The sequence below is a fragment of the Rhincodon typus genome, chromosome 20 (genome assembly GCF_021869965.1).
Source record: "Rhincodon typus isolate 14 chromosome 20, sRhiTyp1.1, whole genome shotgun sequence".
Classification (NCBI taxonomy): Eukaryota; Metazoa; Chordata; class Chondrichthyes; order Orectolobiformes; family Rhincodontidae; genus Rhincodon; species Rhincodon typus.
Window position 1 is genome coordinate 4,634,831 of NC_063351.1, and position 22,342 is coordinate 4,657,172.

General features: G+C 40.9%; 1 protein-coding gene across 4 annotated transcripts in view; it reads right to left on the minus strand.

The window, feature by feature from the left end:
• The window catches only part of slc22a15 (solute carrier family 22 member 15), a 54,828-nt gene extending 32,549 nt beyond the window's left edge, over window positions 1–22,279 (minus strand). For 2 of the 4 annotated variants that reach the window (XM_048608861.1, XM_048608859.1), the window contains exons 1-5: window positions 22,174–22,279; window positions 15,104–15,250; window positions 9,845–9,977; window positions 7,060–7,224; window positions 5,949–6,078 (exon numbers count right to left, since the gene is read on the minus strand). In XM_048608861.1, coding sequence (XP_048464818.1) covers window positions 5,949–6,078; window positions 7,060–7,224; window positions 9,845–9,977; window positions 15,104–15,250; window positions 22,174–22,215 — 617 coding nt within the window. In that variant the 5' untranslated portion in view covers window positions 22,216–22,279. Of the gene's footprint in view, window positions 1–5,948; window positions 6,079–7,059; window positions 7,225–9,844; window positions 9,978–15,103; window positions 15,251–15,825; window positions 15,846–22,173 lie in introns of those variants that run through there. The other 2 variants (XM_048608862.1, XM_048608863.1) reach the window with 2 other exon arrangements.
• Between the last annotated feature and the right edge of the window lie 63 nt (window positions 22,280–22,342).

The following is a 22,342-nucleotide window of genomic DNA, read 5'->3' on the forward strand; positions in this document are numbered from 1 at the left end:
CCTATCCCCTCCTCCCACCTCAAGCCCCACCCCCATCTCCTACCTACTAACCTCATCCCGCCCCCTTGACCTGTCCGTCCTCCCTGGACTGACCTATCCCCTCCCTACCTCCCCACCTACACTCACCTTTACTGGCTCCATCCCCACCTCTTTGACCTGTCTGTCTCCTCTCCACCTATCTTCTCCTCTATCCATCTTCTATCCGCCTCCCCCTCCCTCCCTATTTATTTCAGAACCCCCTTCCCCTCCCCAATTTCTGAAGAAGGGTCTAGGCCCGAAACGTCAGCCGTCCTCGGATGCTGCTTGGCCTGCTGTGTTCATTCAGCTCTACACCTTGTTATCTGCCAACATATTTCTGATTATTTTGAGTAACAATCAATCGTAGCATTTTCATTTACTCCTTACTAACAGATTTCAGTTTGTACTTCAAAACTTAAATTTAGGTTAACTGTCAAATTGCAAGTGACAAATGACTTATAAAGACACTTAACAGTATCTCTCATTTTCTGGGACTGACACTGTTTCTGTTGTGATGCAGTAAGTGCTCCACCTAGTGTTTCTCACAACCTTTGTGAAAATAAAAGCAAACTATTCATCGAGAGCCATGCACACTCAAAGAACAAAAAACAAAGAACAAAGAAAATTACAGCACAGGAACAGACCCTTCGGCCCTCCAAGCCTGCGCCGATCCAGATGCTCTATCTAAACCTGTCGCCTATTTTCCAAGGATCTGTATCCCTCTGCCCCCTGCCCATTCATGTATCTGTCTAGATACATCTTAAATGACGCTATCGTGCCTGCCTCTACCACCTCTGCTGGCAACGCGTTCCAGGCACCCACCACCCTCTGCGTAAAGAACTTTCCACGCATATCTCCCTTATACTTTTCCCCTCTCACCTTGAAATCGTGACCCCTCGTAATTGAGTCCCCCACTCTGGGAAAAAGCTTCTTGCTATCCACCCTGTCTATACCTCTCATGATTTTGTAGACCTCAATCAGGTCCCCCCTCAACCTCCATCTTTCTAACGTAAATAATCCTATCTACTCAACCTCTCTTCATAGCTAGCGCCCTCCAGACCAGCCAACATCCTGGTGAACCTCCTCTGCACCCTCTCCAAAACAGCCACATACTTTTGGTAATGTGGCGACCAGAACTGTACACAGTATTCCAAATGTGGTCGAACCAAAGTCCTATACAACTGTAACACTCCTTTGGTATCTACATTTTTCCACTAGTAAGGAAGTCCTGTACAATGCAACCTAATTTTAAAATTAATACTAGGCCATACATGGGTGACATCAGGAAAATTACACCTCACTGTTGTAGTATGCTGGAAACCCAATATTCTCAAAGCTGTCATTGAAGTTAAAAATTGTATCAAAGTACATAAAATTCCCCAATTTACTTGTCTTTTTAGACAGGCAAAGCTTCTATACCTATAAAGAATTACTACTTATTACAAATAACAGATTCTAGTTACAGATATACAATTATGAATGATGACATATAACTCAACTAGTTAAAACCCTTGATCCCTTGAAAAAGATTTTCCCTACACACACACAGACAGACACAAAATGCACTAAAAGAAACATGGTTGTAATAGGTGGAGTGAAAAACACAAGGTTAACTGAGATGATGCTTTTGGCTTGTCAGGACCTGCTGCTCTTCCATCATCCTTCTCCGGGTCCTTTCACTCACTTGCAGGAGGCACAAAGCGACTGGTTTACTGGTAGGAAGTCTTTGTCTTATTTGTTAAAGGCCTCAGTTTACAGCAAGTGATGGCAGAAAATAAACTGGCCTTCTGCCGGCTTGAGGAGTTTGTAGCTGCAGAGAATGGACAGCTCTTTCCTTTCTGGAGGTGCGACAGCTTCTGGCTGATCATTCACACCATATGCCATTCAGCTAATTGGCAGCCAATCACAAAGCTGTTGGCAAACAGAAGGTCTTGCTGATCGACAACAGGTCATCACCCCAAAGACCAATCAGTTTCTTGTTGCTAGCCGAATCTCCCCTCATTTACAACCCCAGGTTCCGAAATAAAGTCTTGAAAAATCTAGAAACCTTGAGATCTCTTTTGCTGAAAATTTCAACACTGAGATTGATGGCTTTTGTTAGGTTAGGGCATTAAAGATAATGGAACCGAGGTGGGTAAAAAATTAAGGCACAGGTCAGCCAGGAAGTAAATGAATGCTGCAACTGGCTTGAGGAGTCATCTCAGCAATATGTCACAATTCATTAAATATAAAACTAAAGATCACCAAACATTATTGATAGTTTTAATACAAGTTCTGAACAGGAATTTGGGTATTAAAGCTCTATTGAGTTGACACCTATGACTATATCTATGATAAGGAACATAAGAAATGTATTATAAATTAAGTGCTTCAACCTCAATACAGCAAAGATACAGCCAAAGTGGTTTAATTGCTTGCCTAGCTACATTTACTTAATTGAGAATGTATTAAAATTGTGGACTATCAGGTCTATTGACTTTCAAAAGACATGTAAGAATTCTCTTCACCGAAGCTTTTTGGCTGAAGTAAAAACTATTGCAACAAAAAACAAATAACAAAGGCACAAATAAATAAATAGGAAATGAACTGCACTGTTGTCAGCAGCAATGTCCAAAAGGAAAATCCTGGAACTTTTTACTCATTTTACAAATGATGAGGAAGATATGAAAAACAGTTGCTTGGTACGACAGAACACGACTATTGTTGCAGAAAGACATGTTGCCAAAGCATTTTGTCTTGTACTCATCAGGACTAAGAAAAGAATGACAATTTTCAAACCATTAAGACAAATTATGTTACAGGATAAAGAGAAAATTGGTTGGAGTGTCAACTCTCATTGGTCATACTGTTGCTGTGAAGAAAGCAATGGGGAACTTAAGACTCCTCAAGCTCTCTGATAATTCAAAAATGGTGCAAGGCTTGAACATATCTGTTTGCACAGAATGAATTGCCTGCGAATGCATTTCTAGCAATTGTAAATGACTCACATTATCAGTGACCATAGATTCTGAGTGAGATACTGGGATTAAATCATACAGTCAGGTTGCATTGACTAGGACTGCATTCTCTTGAGTATAGCAGATTAAGGAGTTATCTCATTGGGGTGTTAATTAAGTTAATTAAGAGATTTGACAAGCCAAGGGAAAGCAATTTCCTCTGGCAAGGTTCAGAATAAGAATGCATAACCTTAAAATTAGAGCAAGGTACTCAGGGATTATGCCAGGGAGCACTTCTTCACACAGAAGTTAAGATACAGATCATACGAAATATCGCCACTAGCATAGAAAAGATTAGTACAGCGCAGAAAAGGCCCTTCGACCCATCGAACCTGCAGGGACATAACTACCACTAAAAGTGCGCTAATCCTAATTTCCTGCACTCGTCCCATATCTTTGGGTGTTATGATACTTTGAAGTACTCATCCAAACATTTTTTTTTAAAGGCTGTAAGGTTTCCAACTTCCACTACCTTCCCAGGCAGTGTATTCCAGATTCCCACCATCCGCTAAGTGAAAAGGCTTTTTCCCAAATCCCCTCTGAATCGCCTGCCCCTTATCCTAAAACAATGCCCTCATAATTAACCCCTCAACCAAGGGGGAACAGCTGCTCTCTATTCACTCTGTCCATATCTCTCATAATTTTATACACCTCAATCATGTCTTCCCTCAGTCTTCTCTGCTCTAAAGAAAACAATCCAAGCCTATCTAGTGTCTCCTTATTGCTCAATTTCTCCATCCCAGGCAACATCCTAGTAAACCTCCTCTGTACCCCCTCTAGTGTTATCACATCCATCTATTTGCATCAAATGGCCTAAATTTTATTTAATAAAGTCAGCCATTGCCTAACTGAATGGTGAAACAGGCAGGAGGAACTAAATGGTTTACTCTCTTAGAAGTAACGCTTCACAAATTCTCATATTTTCTTGTCGATTCTCAGATGGCATAACTCATTTTCCAAAATTATCTATTTCCTAAATCTTCGTAAAATACTTCACTTTCATTTTTTTCCTTGATGCTTCCTCTCATCTTTCTTTATCTTAACTCTTTTCTTATTTTTTCTTTTTTTTTTTGAAGAGTTCCCAACCTCCAAATACCCTCAAGTGAAGTTGTTAATTCTTATTGTAGAAAGAGGGGAGAAATTCATGAGCCAACCTTTTAATGACTGAGTTAGAGTTAGAGATGGTGTCAGCCTCAAAGCAAGTATTCAGTATTCTGGTCTTTTCTACCACAATTCCTCTCACTTCAGTTCATCACTGTTTTCTCATCGCATTCGCAAATGTGTCTCAGATCCAATCTTACAAGAGCTGACTAAAGTTAGGAGATATTGTTAAATTTAGTTGTCCTAAAGTGCACCCTACAAATCTCCACAACTGCCCAGAATATCAATGCTGGTTCTTACATCTAATATTGTAGATAAACCTCTCAATGACTGTGCCCCATTAATATGGAGACGTGAAAAATATGGAACAAATTATTTTAATTGAAGCTAGCGCAATCTCAACAAGAATGACATTAATAATTTCCAGCAGAGAACTCAAGATGAGAAATGTCACAACTTAAAAGGACTTTAGGCTGAATTGTGCAAATATATTCGTCTAAAGTTTGAGGAGATTTGTAGCTCGGGTTGTGGATGAGGTTGAAGACGTGCTCGCCAAGCCGGTGGGTTTGATTGCAAACGTTTCATCACCCTGCTAGGTAACATCGTCAGTGCGCCTCCGGTGAAGCGTCAGTGTTCTGTCCCGCTCGTTATTTATATGCCTTGGTTTGCTGGGGTGGTTGGTATTATTTTCAGTTTTGTTTCTCAGTAGTTTGTACGCAGGGTCTAATTCAACGTGTTTGTTGATGGAGTTCTGGTTAGAATACCAGGCCTCCAGGAATTCCTTGGCATGTCTCTGTTTGGCTTGTGCAATTATGGATGTGTTGTTCCAGTCGAATTCATGTCCCTCGTTGTCCGTGTGTGGTGAGACAAGTGAGAAGGTGAGACAAGTGAGAATTGGTCATGTCTCTTGGTGGCGAGTTGGTGTTCATGTATCCATATTGTCAATTTTCTTCCAGTTTGGCCTATGTGGTGTTTCTCTCAGTCCTTGCATGGTATTTTGTATATTATCCCAGTTTTGCTGGTTTTGGGTACGGGATCCTTTACGTTTGTCAGTAGCTGTCATAGGATGATTGTTGGTTTGTGGGCTACTCTGATACCTAGAGGTCTGAGTAGTCTTGTGGTCGTCTCTGAAATGTCCTTGATGTATGGTACGGTGATTAGTGAGTCTAGTCGTATTGTGCCTTCATGTTGTGGTCTGTCTCAGCGGTAACAGTGGATTGTGTGTACATGAACACCAACTCGCCACCAAGAGACACGACCAATTCTCACTTGTCTCACCACACACGGACAACGAGGGACATGAATTCGACTGGGACAACACATCCATAATCGCACAAGCCAAACAGAGACGTGCCAGGGAATTCCTGGAGGCCTGGTATTCCAACCAGAACTCCATCAACAAACATATTGAATTAGACCCTGTGTACAAACCACTGAGAAACAAAACCAGAAGTAATACCAACCATCCAGCAAACTGAGGCATGTAAATAACAAGCGGGAGAGAACACTGATGCTTCACTGGAGGCACACTGACTATGTTACCGAGCAGGGTGACAAAACGATTGCAACCATATCTATCGGCTCAGCGAGCATGTCTACAACCTCAACATATTCGTCATTAATAATTAGATTTACTCCAATTGTGCTTGTATCCAATTTACTCATGATCAATGTGGTTGACTCTTAACTGCTCTCTGGGCGATTAGGGTTGGGCAATAAATTCTGGCCTAGCCAGAGATGCCCTTATCCTGTGAGTGAATTTTAAAAAATCATTCTGCACTATCAGCAACATCAATTAGATTTCTCAGTATACAAATTGAAGTAAGAACTTACATGAAAAGAAGGAAAAACAGCACTCCGGGACAATTGGCTACAGCAGCAAGGGTACGCCAATCCCTGATATAATAGCCAATAACGGAGAAAGCAGCAATTCCAATTGCAAACACTAAATTGGTGAGCGATCCTAAATTTAAAAAAAATTAAAAGTCAATAAATCAAAGAATTACAGCAAGAGTACAGCACATTAACTCTTATCCTCCAATGTTCCACAGCAAGAGGCCATTCACTTAGTCATGTTCTGTGCAAGAACAACTCAACTAATCCCATTCCTCCACTCTTTCTCCTTAGCCTTAAAATATTTTCTCTCTTCATGTGTTCGATTTCCTTGCGAAAGCTGAGATTAAATCTGCCTCCACTGTATACTCAGGGAGTGCATTATGATCCTTATTCACTACATTAAAAGGAAATCATGCAGCAATTGTTTATTTATTGGTTATCATCAGCAAGCTTTTGTGCATTTAAATAAAGATGATTATTTATTCAAGTGATGTATAGTCATCCTGAATAGTCAATGTTATAACTCAGGATCATTGCAGGATTCACTTCTCCATGGATGCTATGACAATCCACGGTCATTCAATAAAAACTTTGCAGAAATTCCAAGCCATTTGACACTTGACAGCTATCTTAGCCTTATTAATGTCCATTTTTAAAAGTAAAGGTATTTTCCAAACATTCTGTACTGAATACAACCTTGTTCACAGTTATGACATGGCGTTACTAGCCATGACTTAAGATGGGCATATAATGACCAAAAACCTGTATCCAACAATCCCTCTCATCATAAGCACAGAAGGAAGGAAAATTAGGGTCACTGAATTTTTTTTCTCTAAACATGTAGGGAGCAGAGTGGCCAATGGCAGCAATGAAAATCACTTCATGTTAATGGCTACAGTCAGTCTGCACATCATCCAAGGGAAGAAAATGAAACTAAAGGTAAAACATCAGGCAGATAGGACTGCAAGACTGAAATGAGGCAGAACAAACCAATTACCTCCTCCTGGACCTGAAAGAAGATGATCCTGGTCTCTCCCCTGCCAGTTGAAAAGGAAAGTGATAAGAAGAAAAATGATGTATATACAGACATTGCTGCAAGGCCACCTACCTGTCAAAGCCCAATAGGATTTTCCCACAAATTCCTGTGTCAGTACAAAAGCCACTAGTGACATTCCACCATTCACAAGCCCAACAAGAAGTCGTGTAACTGCGAAAACTTCATAGTTTGGAGCAACTGCTGTAATAAATCCAAAGACCACATCAAGGAACAAGCCTGAAAGAAATAAAAAAAGTGACTGTTCGAAACATTTCTTTAAAGAGACCATGTCATTCAAGAATCAAACAGCCCACAGTTACGCAAACAGTCCAATTTCTGTGCTTGCTATTAGTGGTTATATTAACCTGTGCCCAGTCCATCTTTACCCAACATGTGCCAGTAGAGGAAGGAATACCTTAACCAAGACTTGGACACTGAGTAGTTCAAATGAATTGCGGGGAAAGGATCTATTACCAACTGTCACCCACTTCTAACATCCTGTAAAGGAAGCACTGGCTATAACCAACTCAATAATTACCCAGAAATAGTATTTGACCCACTTCAAGGTATGCTATGTTCTTTCAGTTGAAAAAGTTATTAATTAGCCACAGTGAACACGAGCAATTCATCTAAGGAATCATGACAAAATTAATAATGACCAAATTTGTCAATTATGTATATCTGCTCATATCCTAAATATAAGACAGTTATACCATTTGGTTCTTTTGTCATGGTTTAAACTTGCTCTCAACTTGTGTTCACAGCAGAAAGACACATTTTCATCAAGATATGCAAGTTTCAGATGAAGCAGAATCTGCATGCACATGTACCAGAAAATATATACTGTACCCGGAGAAGGGAGCAGTGGGATGGGGGTTTAACAGAATGCACCAATCGGCTTTTAGCAAGCTTTCCTACCCAACTCAGTCATACCAGTTCCTTCAGGCTAAAAGTTGGATTATTTACAATTCAGTACATGAATAAATTAGCTATGTTTACCGAAATATGAAAACTCGCTACACTGCAAAATGAAAATTAACTGGCTGTTATGTATTCCTGAGGATGTGAAATGCGCTTTATAAATGCAAGCTTGTTCTTTCCATCTAGAATTACACAGGAGATGGACAAAATAATTACTGGTGGCACAGATATATGGAAAATAATAAAGATAAGTGCTTTCAGAGACCCTCCATAGCACAATGCGCCTCACAAGTGCTTGTAATTCCTACCTCAGCCCACGGAGCAAGTGTCAATTCCAGAAGAAAAGATGCTAAGAAATGTCTGTGCCACACATTTCAAAGGCCTACGATTAGCTGCCAATCAAATTTAATGGAAAAACTTACTAGCTGCTTGTATTTCATGATGAAAGACTGTGGTTTACTTGGGGCTTATCAATGCATTCAATCATTTATATTTCTGATTTTAAATGAGGAAAGAACCCCCTTGCAGCTTTAGCCAGTTAAAATATAATGCAATAATTTACAAATTCTAAAATGTTTTAAACTTGATAACAATAAGGCTATTCTGATGACAAACATGACTTGTCAGCAAATAAAACATAGTAAATTAAGAGGGTGTTTCTTTTAAATACCTAGAGCCAAGGTGAATCATGGTGAATTGACAGATTAAAGAATCTGCAAATTTTTCTTACTAGTAAGAAAAACAACCACCCTTTGAATTCTCGCCCTTATCCTTAAATTCTCAGTGATTATGTCTCCAAACTCATCACACCTTGCAATTGCATAGGCATATATCCACATACAAATTCTAAAATAAACCAAGACAGATCTCAATCCACTCTAACTCACTAAAATCAAGCAATGGGAGAAAACTCCCAAGAACACATTGCCATAGGTGTCAGTATACAACCTGATCTCTGCTTTTGGTGGGATTTTTCAAGGCTTCAAAGGTCAACTTATCTGCCAAGGATAGAGGTGAACTACCAGCATGGGTGTGAATGGTCACCATCCTGGTCATTCACCAAAAATGCCAGTGCGTCTTCACATCTCAGCCTATAAATATTTTGATTAACCTGTTCAGATACGTTATGACATATGTCTGGGGCAGGTGGGACTCGAACACAGACTTTCTGACCCAGAGGTAGGAATACTACCACTGCACCACAAGAGCCGTCCATCACATCTTTGCATCCCTGGCTTAATCATTTGCATCGAGTCAGAACATTGCAGTAAGATGGATATGTATTTATGAAGGGAACAATGGAGACAACTAACACAAGTATAGCTTGTTATGCCTGAAAGCAGACGGGATGTCTTTACATACCAATGATATGCAAAATATTGATTTTTGGGGCCAAAAATAAGTTGTCCTACATGCCACAATCTACTGCAGATAAAAGACATGGATGTTAGGATTCCACAACTTATCCAAATGCCTACAACCCAAAAATTAAGATACTGCATCCAGAAGCCTCTGGAATATTTGCAATCAGGTGCCCCATAATCAAAATCCCCTTTTCTAGTTTTGTTTATAAGCAGGCCCATTTCGTAGGTGTAACACTGTCTATCTCCACCCATCTCAGCTCATCTGCTACCGAAATATTCATTCATTCATTCATACTTTTGTCAGCTCTAGACCTAACAAAGCTTTCCAATCACCTGAGCTCAGATCTCCTAGTTTGCCTTCCTGTCAAAAGTGGATTGATAACACTCCTGTAAAGTGCACTTGGGGACACTACTATGTTAAAAGTGTTCAACAAGTGCAAACTGTTGAAATCACAGTTCTTATATTTAATTAAATTGATGGAATAGTACAAGTAAAAATATTTCTCTTTTATACTCCTTACAAGGACAAACAAAAATATTGGAACATTTTTAATATTAACATTCATCCTGACCTGTGAGAAAGATTGGTTTCCTGCCAAACCGGTCAGACAAGGGCCCAAACAAAATGTTACCGATGAGTAGTCCAACGAAGAACAAAGATCCAGCCAAGTTCACTTTGTATGCTTCCTGCCTGATTAAGTACCACTATTGACAAAAAGATCTGCAAGTTATTCTTCTTGAAAGTAAAGTCATCAGTTCATCAGTAAATCTGAAAGTGATTGTAGCAGGGGAAGGGAAAGTATGAAGCAGGGAACAGCTGCCTATCTGAACAGAAGTGCAAAATTGCCATGAAAATCCGAGAAAATGCTACACAGAGTGTCAGATGTGCTAGATAGACTCAAACCAGCCCTAAACTTATTTTTGAAAGCCTGGAACATTGAGAAAGTTGGATTGCATTTTGGATGCCTTGGCCATTTTTGGGTGCTAAGCAATCCTTAAGAAATACTTAGATGTGCACTTGCAATGCCAAGACATACAAGGCTTAGGGCCAATGGCCGGAAAATGGGATTAGAATAGTTAAATGATTATTTTTGACTGGAAGAAGTGACGAGCCGAAGGCCATTTTCTATGACTCTATGAATCAGCTCAGTGAACCTGCTCTCAAACGTTTCAACTGCAGATAACAAGATGTAGAGCTGGATGAACACAGCAGGCCAAGCAGCATCATAGGAGCAGGAAGGCTGACATTTCGGGCCTAGACCCTTCAACTGCAAGTGTGTTCTTCTAGCAGTAAGGAAGCTAAAACTGTCCATAACACCAGGTCTCACCAATGCCCTGCACTAAACTTCCCTAATTTCAAATTTAATGCTGTGAGAGTACCTTAGCTTTTTGTGGTTCAAGTACAAGGGCAGCAAATTCCCCCAACTCACAGCATTGTGCAGTGCTTCACCATTTAAACAACATTCTGGTTTTCTGTTCTTCCTACTGAAGTATGTAATAAATCCATCTGAAACTTTTCACCCACTCACTTAACCAATCTGTATTCCTTTTATAAACAGTGTCCTTTCTCACAACTTGTTTTCCTATCTGTCTGTGCCTATTTGGATCATCACTTCTAGGTACTTTACGGTGAATCAATTCACCCTGTCTTGTTATGTATTAGCAGATCAAAAATAGCAAGTTCCCTAGCGACTGTGTGGGTTTCCTCCAGGTGCTCCGGTTTCCTCCCACAGTCCAAAAACATGCAGGTTAGGTGGATTGGCCATGCTAAATCACCCATAGTGTCCAGGGGATGTGCAGGATTAGCCATGGGAAATGCAGAGTTATAGGGACGGGGTATGGGGGTGGGTCTGGGAGAGACACTCTTTGGATGGTTGGTGCGGACTCAATGGGCTGAATGGCCTGCTTCTACACTAAGGATTTTATGATTCTACAATGATTCCATAAGATTGCTCCAAGAAACCGTTCTGAATTCACTTTCACACATTTTCAAGGTTATCTTTGCCAGTTTGATTTGTCCAATGTGTGTTAAGATCATCCAGTCTTTTTTCTTAATAGTTCCTATCATTTCTCAATTTGTTCTCAGTCTTACAGTGTAGCTACTGTTGGAATATCAATCAACGACACGTATTAGTGATTTTGTTCCTTGCTATTTCTCCCTCCCACCCAATCTGATTCTACATCCTGATTTTCCAACTCATGATCATTTCTGACAACTGTACTGATTTTTTTTATTAAATAAGTACCCTCAGCACTGATCCCTGCAGAATTCCACTAGTTACAGTTTGCCAACTTGAAAGTGATCCATTTACCCTGAATCTGTTTCCTGTTGGAATAACAGAAATTGCTGGAGAAACTCAGCAGGTCTGACAGCACCAAGCAGAAGGTTCTGAAGAAAGGATAAAAGTATGCAATAATGTGCTGCATTAAAAATTACTACACAAGGTAAAAACTCGAGCATTTGGGGGTAATGTATGAGCATGGATACAGGGTTGGTTAACCAACAGGAAGCAGAGGAATAAACACTAAAATAAAAAGAACTCTGGATGCTAGAAATTTGAAATAAAAACACAAATTGCTGCAGGAACTCAATAGGTCTGAGATCTGTGGAGAGAAAGTAGAGTTAACTTTTCAGGTCGAGTGACCCTTCTTCAGAACTAATTAAATACATACTTTTATTTGGTCCTCATGAAGGACACAAATGACGCCTTAAAATTCTAGGGAACCCATGAACTACTAAGAGAAAAAGTTTGACAGTACTCATAGGAAAATGGTGCAGGAGAGTTGACAAATCACTAGGGTCCAATAATCTACATCTCGGAGTACTTATGTGGCCCTAGAAATAGTGGATTGATTGGTGACCATCCTTCAAGATGCTATAGAACAGTTACCATAGATTGGAGGGTAGCTAATGTAACCCCACCACTCTCAAAAAAAAGGAGATAGAGAGAAAATAGGGAATTACAGACTGGTGAGCCTGACATTAGTAGTAGGGAAAATGATAGAGTCCACTTTAAAAGATTAAACAGCTGACAACTTGGGAAACAGTACAGAGTCAGCATGGATTACAAATGCAAAATCATGCTTGACGAATCTAATGGAATTTTTGGAGATGTAAGTAGTAGAGTTGATGACAGAGAACCAGTGAATGTGTTTACTTGGTTTTCAGAAGGCATTCAATAAGGGCCCACATAAGAGATTAGCATGTAAAACTAAAGTGTAGGGAATTGGGGGTAGTGTACAAACTGAATAGAGAATTGTCAGTCAAACAGGACACAAACAGCAGCAACCCTTCAACACTACCCCATCATTAAATAAGATCATAGCTGCTCTGTGGCCTAACTCCACATGCCTGCCTTCGGCCCATTACCTCAATACCCTTGCTTAATAAAAGTTGTCTATCACAGATTTAAATTTAACAACTGGATTAGCATCAATCACCATTTGAGGAAGAGTTCCAAATCACCACTACTCTGTATGTAGAAGTGCTTTCCAATGTCTCTTCTGAATAGCCTGGCCCTAATTCTCAGACTATGCCCCTGATTCTAGAATCTTCAACTAGTGGAAGTAGTTTATCTTTATCTATCTGCCTCTCCATGTTAATATCCTGAAGAAATCGATTAGATCATACATTAACCTTCTAAATTCTAGGAAATAAAGGCCTAGTTTGTCTCATTTCTCCTCATTACTTAGCCCCTGAAGTCCAGATATCATCCATGTAAACCTGCAGTGAACTCCCTCCAGGGCTAAAACATCTTCCCTAAGGTGTGGTGCTCCGATCTGCTCAAAGTTTAAGAAAGAACAAATAGGTCATTTTCTGAGTGGCAGACAGAAACTACAGCAGTACCACAGGGCTTGGACCCAGCTATTTACAATATATATTAATTATTTAGGTGAGTTCTGCTATAGGAAGAATATTATTAAATTAAAAAGGTTGCAGAAAGGATTTAGAAGGATGTTACCGGGATTGCAGGGTTTGAGTTATAAGGACAGGCTGGGGCCTTTATCCCTGGAGCATAGAAGGCTGAGGGGTGACCTTGAAAAATCATGAGGCATAAATAAGTGAATAGCAAAAGTCTTTTCCCTAGGGAAAGGGAGTTCAAAACCAGAGGGCATAGGTTTAAGGGGAGAGGGGAAAGATTTAATAGGAACCTGAGGGGCATCTTTTTCACACAAAGGGTAGTATGTATATGGTATGAACTGCCAAAGCAAGTGGTAGATGCAGGTTCAGTTACAACATTTAAAATACATTTGGACAAGTACGTGAATAAGAAAGATTTATAGGGATATGGGCCCTATGCAGACAAATAGGACTAGTTTAGTTTGGGAAACCTAGTTAGCGTGGAAGAGTTTGGACTGGGGGGTCTGTTTCCATGCTGTATGGCTCTATGACTCTAATATCTCCAAGTTTGCAGAAGATACAAAGCTGGGTGAAAGGGTGAATTGCGAGGAGGATGCAGAGATGCCTCAGTGCCATTTGGACAAGTGGAGAGGGTAGGTAAATGCAGGGCAGATGATATATAATGTGCGTAAATGAAGTTATCCACTTGGTAGCAAAATGATCGGAATAAAGATAGATTGGGAAACGGGAACATGCAATGCGACCTGGGTGGCCTTATACATCCATCGCTGAACGCATGCATAGAGGTGCAGCAGGTGGTGTAGGTAAATGGTATATTGGCCTTCATGGTGAGATGATTTGAGTACAGGTATGTCTTTCTGCAATTGTATGGGGCCTTGCTGAGACCTCAACTGAAGCAGTGTGTGCAGTTTTATCCGAGGAAGGATGTTCTGGCTATGGAGGGAGTACAAGGGTACAATGCAGGAAGGATGTTTTTGATGGCTGGGAAGTCCAGAACCAGGAGTCACAATCTAAGGAAACAGCGTAAGTCATTTAGGACTGACAGGAGGTGAAACTTCTTCGCCCAGAGAGCCTTTGGAATTCTGACACAGAAAGTGGTAGGGCCAAAACATGAAATGGTTTCAAGGAGTTAGGCATAGTTCTTAGGACCGAAGGCATCAAAAGAGACAGGGCAAAAGCAGGAATAGGATATGTATTAGGATCATCAGCCATGATAATACCAAATGCCCTATCTCCTGTTCCTATTTTCTATCTTCCTATCGGTTTGATCCCATCTGTGCTTTGAGATCATGAACTTCTGGGTTAGGGATGAAATAGTCAGCCAAGGCTCTTGCCCATTGGGATAAAGCTGCAACCTGCTGGAAACTTCATTGAGTGTACAACACAGCACCAGGGTCTCCAGTGTATGCCAGTATTTATCAGATATCAGCAGAGGGCAGGTCCTCATTCAGTAGTCAGTCAGCCACCGGTACATAATGGAAAGAAAAAATGTGTGATTGTGCAGTATGCCAGAGAATGAGCAGTTGTGAACTGCACCCCTGGTAAGTGAGGAGGAGACGGAGTGGTTCACAGCAAGGTAGATGCAGCAAGCATGTTTCCCTGATGGGCAAGTCCAGAACAAGGGAACAGAGTGTCAGAACAGGAGGCAGGACAGTTAGGACTGAGATTAGGAAAACCCAGAGGATGATGAATCTTTGGAATTCCTAACCCAGTGATTGACAGTGTTAAAGGGACAGATCGGCAGATTTTTAGATGTTAAAATATCAAAGAATATGGGAATGCTGTGGGAGGTGGCACTAAGGTAGAAGATGAGGAATGATCTAGCCAAATGGCAGAGCAAGATTGATAGGCTGAATGGCCTACTCCTATGTCTCTAACTAGTGAGGAAACAACATTTCTGATAAATCACCATACAGAAGATTCAACATTCAAACACAAACAAGTAATATGGGTCACACTGATTGTTTACCTCAGTTGCAATGGAGGTGATATCTTCCTCAAATATGACATGTTTGATGAGCTCTTCATGTGTGCTGATTACTTCCTGTGTGTTTACACTGTACTCAGGCTGGGCTCCAACGAGAACAATCAGCATCGACTGGCAGGCCACGTATATCTGAAAACAGGTTACATCAACTTATTATATCGATCACAATTAATGCACTCCATTAACGTCTATTAACACCCGCTTCCCCTATCACAGGGATAATGTCCCCGAGTACCATCACAGCCTTGAGATTTGGCAGGGATCAGTGACAGAATTCAGTGTGTATTTTTCTATGATTTATTTCAGCCATAAATTTTGAGTTCAGACGGCTGAAGTGTGATTCAACCAAGGAAAGTGAATCATTAAATCATACGGACAAACTGTTTAAACTTGGTTGGCATTCCTAGAAGAGGGATGGTCAGATTCTGGTGTTTAAAGGCCAAAGTTCTTCAATTGGCCACACGCAGAGAAACTACTTCCTTTGGTGGGGAAATCCAGACTCCATAATCTTACAATTAGAGCTGAGTCCTTCGGTGGTAAAGCCTGGAGGTAAACCTTCACATGAACAGTAATAGCAAGTTCCAATTCTTTCCCTCAGAAGTTTACAGGACTGTGAATGCTGGATTTTTTCTTTAAAAGCTATCAGAGAATTGGAGCAAAGGCAGTAAAAAAAAAATGGAGCTAACGTCCAGAACAGCTCCTACCTGACTGAATGGTAGACCAGATTGAAGGGCTGAATGGCTCGGTAGATTGTAATTGCTAAATGAAAACACAGGTACAGACAGATTATCCACTCAGCACTTCTGGCTGAAGACTGCTGTGAATGCTTCAGCCTTATCTGATAACCATCTGGTGCATGCGTGGAATGAACTGCTAGAGGAAGTGGTAGATATAGGTACAGTTACAACATTTGGACAGCAACATGGATAAGAAAGATTTAGCGGGATATGGGCCAAACACAGGCAAGTGGAATCAGTTTAGTTTGGGGAAACTTGGTCGGCATGGACAAGTTGGACCGAAGGGTCTGTTTCCATACTGCATAACTCTATTACTCTTCCATAGAACATAGAACATTACAGTGCAGTACAGGTCCTTCGGCCCTCGATGTTGTGCCAACCTGTGAAACCAATCTGAAGCCCATCTAACCTACACTATTCCATTATCATCCATATGTTTATATATCCATAACTTTGTACCAAACACTAACCTATGTGACCAGCACAGGTCAATTGGGAATTTGAATTTATATTGCATCTTTCATACCTTAAGATGTCTCAAAGCACTTTGTAGTCAATAAAGTAATTGTGAAGTGTAGCTGCGAAGGAGATATGGTAGTCAATTTGCACACAGCAAACTCCCTCAAACAGCAAATTACATTATGACCAGATAATCTGTTTTTAGTGAGGGAGAAATGGGAGCCAGAATGCAAAATGCCAACCTGACTAACCCTTCCACCTCATTAATCACTTAAAACAGCTTTTCTAAATTTTCAGTCAGGCTCCCAGAAAAAGCCTCTCCTCCCATTATTCACTACATCCTGTCTAGGAAGCATTAATTCAATTTTGGCAGCAACAAAAAGCTAGCTGTCCAATCCTCCCTGTAAACGTGGCACAATTTTTCTCAGTGCGGAATACAATCAAAAAAAAGCAGATCCAAACATCTTTCTAACTTTTACCAGAAGAAACTTCAAACTGCTACAAGCTTATTTTCTCAGCTCTCTGCTCTCAAGGCCACACTATAGCCAGTCACCTGTTGGATTAAGATATTATAATTTAATGTCCTTTATGGGGCATAGGTTCAAGTGGCTATTGCAAAAGTGATATTTTATACCCACACCCTCCCTCTTATAAATTTCTCAACAATACAACCTCCAACCATGACCCAGGACACTTATGCTCTCTGTATGGGTTTTTAATCAAAAGAACTTATGTATCAGGAGGAGGAGGTAAGTCAGCCCCACAAGGCTACTCCACTATTCAGTAAGATATGATTGATACGACTATAATCTCATCCAGTCTACCCCAATAACCGTTCAGCCCCATGCTGAACATTAACCAACTTACCTTTTCCTTCAACATATTCAAGGACATTGCTTCCACCACTTTTTCAAAAGGAATATTCAATGATTCATAATTCAGAGAGGAAAACTTTCACCTCACCTCTGTTTTGTTCTAGTTTCTCCCATAAGAGGAAGTATCCGTTTCACAACTACCCGTCAGGATCTTGTATGTTTTAATTTACACTTCTAAACATCAGAAGATACATTCTCCCAGTCAATGAGTGTGTAAACTGGACAGGGAACAGTCCCCCAATTAGAGAGAGTGTAAACCAGACAGCGAATATTCTCCCAGTTAGCCTGAGAGATTAAATTGGACTGGATCAAACTGGACCAGACTGGGATGACCTGCAAACCCCCAGCGTAACCAGCTCAGAAACTGAGCTTTGAAATTTACTGTTCTCCCCCCATTTGAAATTTCCATTTCAAGATTATAGGATATAATGGATAAATTTCAGTCACAAACCTGTAATGAAGTGCAGATTATACTCTCTGCCATCACAATCTGATGACTCACTCTCCACTGCACTGCAATAATTATAAGTACAGTTGGCAACCTTCAGACAACATAGTTCCTTATCCAACAGTCAAAGTGTACATTTTTTCTAAAAGTTGTATCTGGAAAAAAATTATCAATCTGATCTTGTGGCCTCAGCATAGACTAATACAGTACAGGAGGCCTTAAGGCCCATTGTGTTTTTGCCAGCTCTTTGAGAGAACTGTGTAATTGATTCTAGTCACTCTGTCTCAGCCCTAGTCTTATAATTACCTTCCCTTCTCGTATTCATGCAACACCCTATTAAGAGTTATTATTTTATATATCCGCCACTCTCTCACACAGCACATTCCAGATCAGAACTACTTGCTGCTTCAAATATATTTCTTTGGATAGTGCAACTGCATAGCTGCACACAAAAAGAATCAGTTCTAATGAGCTAATTGAATGTTAACAAAAATATCAATATAAGCAAAATCTCTCTAAAGATATTCTATGATCACAGATTTCTACGGACAAACAAGTCTGAACAGGAACTGAGGCACCTAACGATTTCAATTCAAAGCTCGATGTTTTATGAGGCAAATGGATTACCCAGTGTGGGAAGAGAACCATGACAGCCCAGAAGGTCTCATATTCATCACCAATCACTGCTCAGTGAGAGGATCTGAGGCAAATGGTAATAGGTCACTGAAGTGGCCCTCACTTCCCTGCAACAGTGAAGATTATCCTTCAGGACAGGCACATCTTCACTGAAACTTTTAAGGTTTTTGACAAACACATCAATCTCATCCTGTGTGACTGTGATAAATTCAGAAAGTACAAGCGAAAAACTCCAAGCAGCCAGAGTGGGAGGAGAAACGTGTACTTGGATTGAGTTTGCTATGAGGTGAAATCCTGGATTCCATGAGTCCTGGTGCACCTGGTATTGGCTGAGCATCAGGTTGTACCAATGCCACAGGCTCCAGATGGGTTATCAGGTCCTGTCCAAGGACTGGGAGGCCCATGCCAGCAGGTGAAGACACCCCAGGCATGTGGGACTGTTGCAGCAGCTCTAGTTCATAGAATCACAGAATCCCTACAATGTGGAAACAGGCCCTTGGCCCATCAGGTCCGCACCAACCTTACAAAGAGCTTCCCACACCGACCCACCCCCTTACCCTATCCCTGCATTTCCCATGGCTAATGCACCTGACCTACACATCCCTGGACACCACGGGCAATTTAACATGGCCAATCCACTTAACCTGCACATCATTGGCCTGTAGGAGGAAACCCACACAGACACAGGGAGAATGTACAAACTCCACACAGACAGTCGCCCAACGCTGGAATCGAACCTGGGTCCCTGGCGCTGTGAGGCAGCAGTGCTAACCACTGAGCCACCATACCACCCAGTTTCACAGCAGCATCTCAACAATATGCAGCAGGCTGTGAAGGCCCACCACCAATCAGGTATGGAGCTCCCTCAGCAGGTATGAGGCCGTCTGTGGGTCTGTCAATGGGAATGCGTTGTGGAAGAGCAGCACCAATGGAAATGCTACCAGAAATGAGATAGCCACTACCAGGAATACAAGGTCATCCTCCTCTTAGCATGTTACAACCAAAACCATGAAAATAAAACCATCGATGTTCAGGCAGCTCAACTAAATGGGAATGTTTGACTGCCGTAATGGAGTTATAACCTGAGCAGAGAATCTCCAAACCTTGCCATTTATAGTGGCTGGTGGTTGCAATGCAAATGCTGAAACTTCTGGGACTTTGGATGGATTGGCATTACTGTAGACCTGATATGTTTGCTTTTTATTGTAACATTTGATATTTTTATTTTTAAAACTTTAGTAAAATGGAAAAGAAAATTTCTTGTTCCTGATTGTTAGCCAGGGTAGGTCATGCACACTATGAAAACTGCAAGGCAAACATATTCAGGCATTAAGTTTAAACATGTACTCCTACATTAAGAAATGCTGCTACTTAACAGATAGTACAGCAAAGCTTGTGACTCTGCAGCCCTTAGAGCTGTTGTCACAGCTGTACCTGCTCTGTCAACTTACAAGCAATTTTCTTTTGCTGTTCATTTCCATTTTTAAATATTCTACAACTTTTCAGTTTAAATGTGAATCAAGAACATAACAGCCATTCAGCCCTTTCCAGCATTCAGTTGGATCTTGTTGATATGTATCGCAACTTCATTGCTCTGTCATTCCTCCAGGTCCCTTCACATTCAAATCTAACATTTTGTAACCTCAGTATAAGGTTTCAGATATCCACAATGTCACTTGAAACTTATTCAACCTTTTGATTTCCACCCTACTGGTCTTTGCCTCCTAACAGGAAATGTTTGGTGTCAAAAACACTCTAATTTTACAGCGCAATTTAATTTATTTTTTTTATTTTTTTTGTGGCCAGAATTGGCTTACCCTTCACTCTATGTTAAGCCAGAGCTCGATGTCTCCCACATTGCTGACTGGTTCAGACTGGCCTGTGATCTGACTCCTCACTGACTGTCTTCATTCGCAGCTTTGTTTCTAATTTCTGCTGCTTCTCAGTGACATGTCATTTTGCACAGTACTGTGAATGCATCCACTTCCGCCTTTCTTAAATCACACAGTCAACCACCCCTGGCTGTCGGAGTGCCAGAGAAATTCCACTAACTGCAACATCAGGATGAAAGCTGCTGTTTACCTGTCACTGATTCCCTCTCCTCTAAAGCCTCTCACACCGACAGTTCATACAATGGATCCATGTATGCACTCCATACCCCATCCATCACAAAGACTGTTTACTTCCATCGTAGCAACATTACACGTCTCCATTGGTGCTCAAACCTTGAGCAGCTATCCACATGAAGTCCCACTATTCTCATCCTTGCTGATCGACTTATGAACTTCATATCACATTTTTCAAAACAGAATCAGACTGAATAGCACAGGAGGTCATTCAGCACTTCACAATCGAGCATACATTCTTTACAAATGCTTTACATGCTGGCTTTGTGAACCTTCTCTAAGCATGCAATCCACCTCCAGCCTCTTGTGCATCTCACCCTTCCATTAGCCATCCTGTGTCCCTTCCATCATCTCGAGCCCCATCTACAGCTCCCTTTCTAACCCTTAAGTGTGTACTTCCCTAAACTCCTTCAACACTCCTGACTAAACAAGCACTCCTTCAGCTTTATTCTCTAATGCTATGGGATTTGGGGAATTTCAAAACAGTCCTTCATCCATCACTGCTCCAATGTATAATTAGACCACGTTTGCTCTGTACATGAAATCCATCAGTTCAGCTTTGCTTCGCATCTAGTGCTCCCCTGCTCGAAATAAAAGCAATCAATCAATCTCAGTCTAGATAGTTCCAATGGTTCCCAATCTTTTGAGGGAAAGATAATTCTAGATTTCCACGACTTGTGTATGAAATATTCCACCCTGATTTCACTCCCAAAAAGCCTAGCTCTCATTTTTAGATCACATCCCATTGTCCTTCATTTACTCCAAAGGGAAATACTTCCTCTTGATCAACCCAACTGAATCCTTTTAACAACTTAAGCACCAGATAACTCCTCAATCTGCTGAATCCCAGGGAATACAAGTTAAGGTCAGGTAACCTATACTCATCATTTAACCATCTGAGTCCTGGTATCATTCAGAAGAATTAGTGCTTCTGTATGGCCAATTGTACTTATATCGAAACAGAAAGAGTTAACATTTCAAGTCCAGTATGATTTCTTCAGAACTTCAGTTTTTCTCTTCACAGATGCTGCCAGACCTGCCAGGTTTCTCCAGAACTTTCTGCTTTATTTTAGATTTCAAGTATCTGCAGTACTTTGCTTTCATGTACTCAGAACGTGCTTGCTTTGTTTTATAATGTGTATGCTGCGTGAATAGCAAGTTTAGAGAACTGTCCCCTCCCACTACACTTGGAGTGTTTGAATGCAACTGAATTGTTTACACAACAGTTGTCACAACTCTATCATTGTACTGCACCCTCTCTCACACTATCTCGCACACACACACACACAGATAAGCTACAAATGCAGCAGTAGTAATGATGTGATGTGTCAGTTCACATCTCAACTGCACAAAGTCCACAAACCTGGAAATCCCCATTAATGGTTCTTTCAAAATGACAAGTGCAATAAACATTGATCAATTTAATCTCAAAGCCTAACTTCTTGAACGATACACAAGTATTGAAAATGATCTGCCAACGTGTGGAAATGCAGTAATTCAAATATTTTAAACAAACAGCTAACATGGGAAATAACATACATGTCTCCGTCTCCCCATTGTAAGGTATTGTGCTCTCAATATCAAAATACGTTACACTGTTGTTAAGAAATGGAAGTGCACACAGGCTCATTTCCCAAGTGTCAATGGCTTAATTAGAAGCATAGAAGAATTTACACAGAACTATAAGCAAATTGCCGTGCAGAGACAGGCCATGCACATTTATCCTCATGACTACTATTTCCAAAGTGGGAGAAAGAAACTAATTGCAGACCTCTCCCTTTGGAGAAACGACAGAATTTGTCATCAGGAACATGGCTGGTGTGGGTGGGGTGGGGTGATGAGTGAGGGAGAGGGATGAGGGAGGGGGATGAGGGATAGAGGGATGAGGGAGGTGATCAGGAAGTGAGGATGAGGGACAGAGGGATTGAGGGATCAGGAAG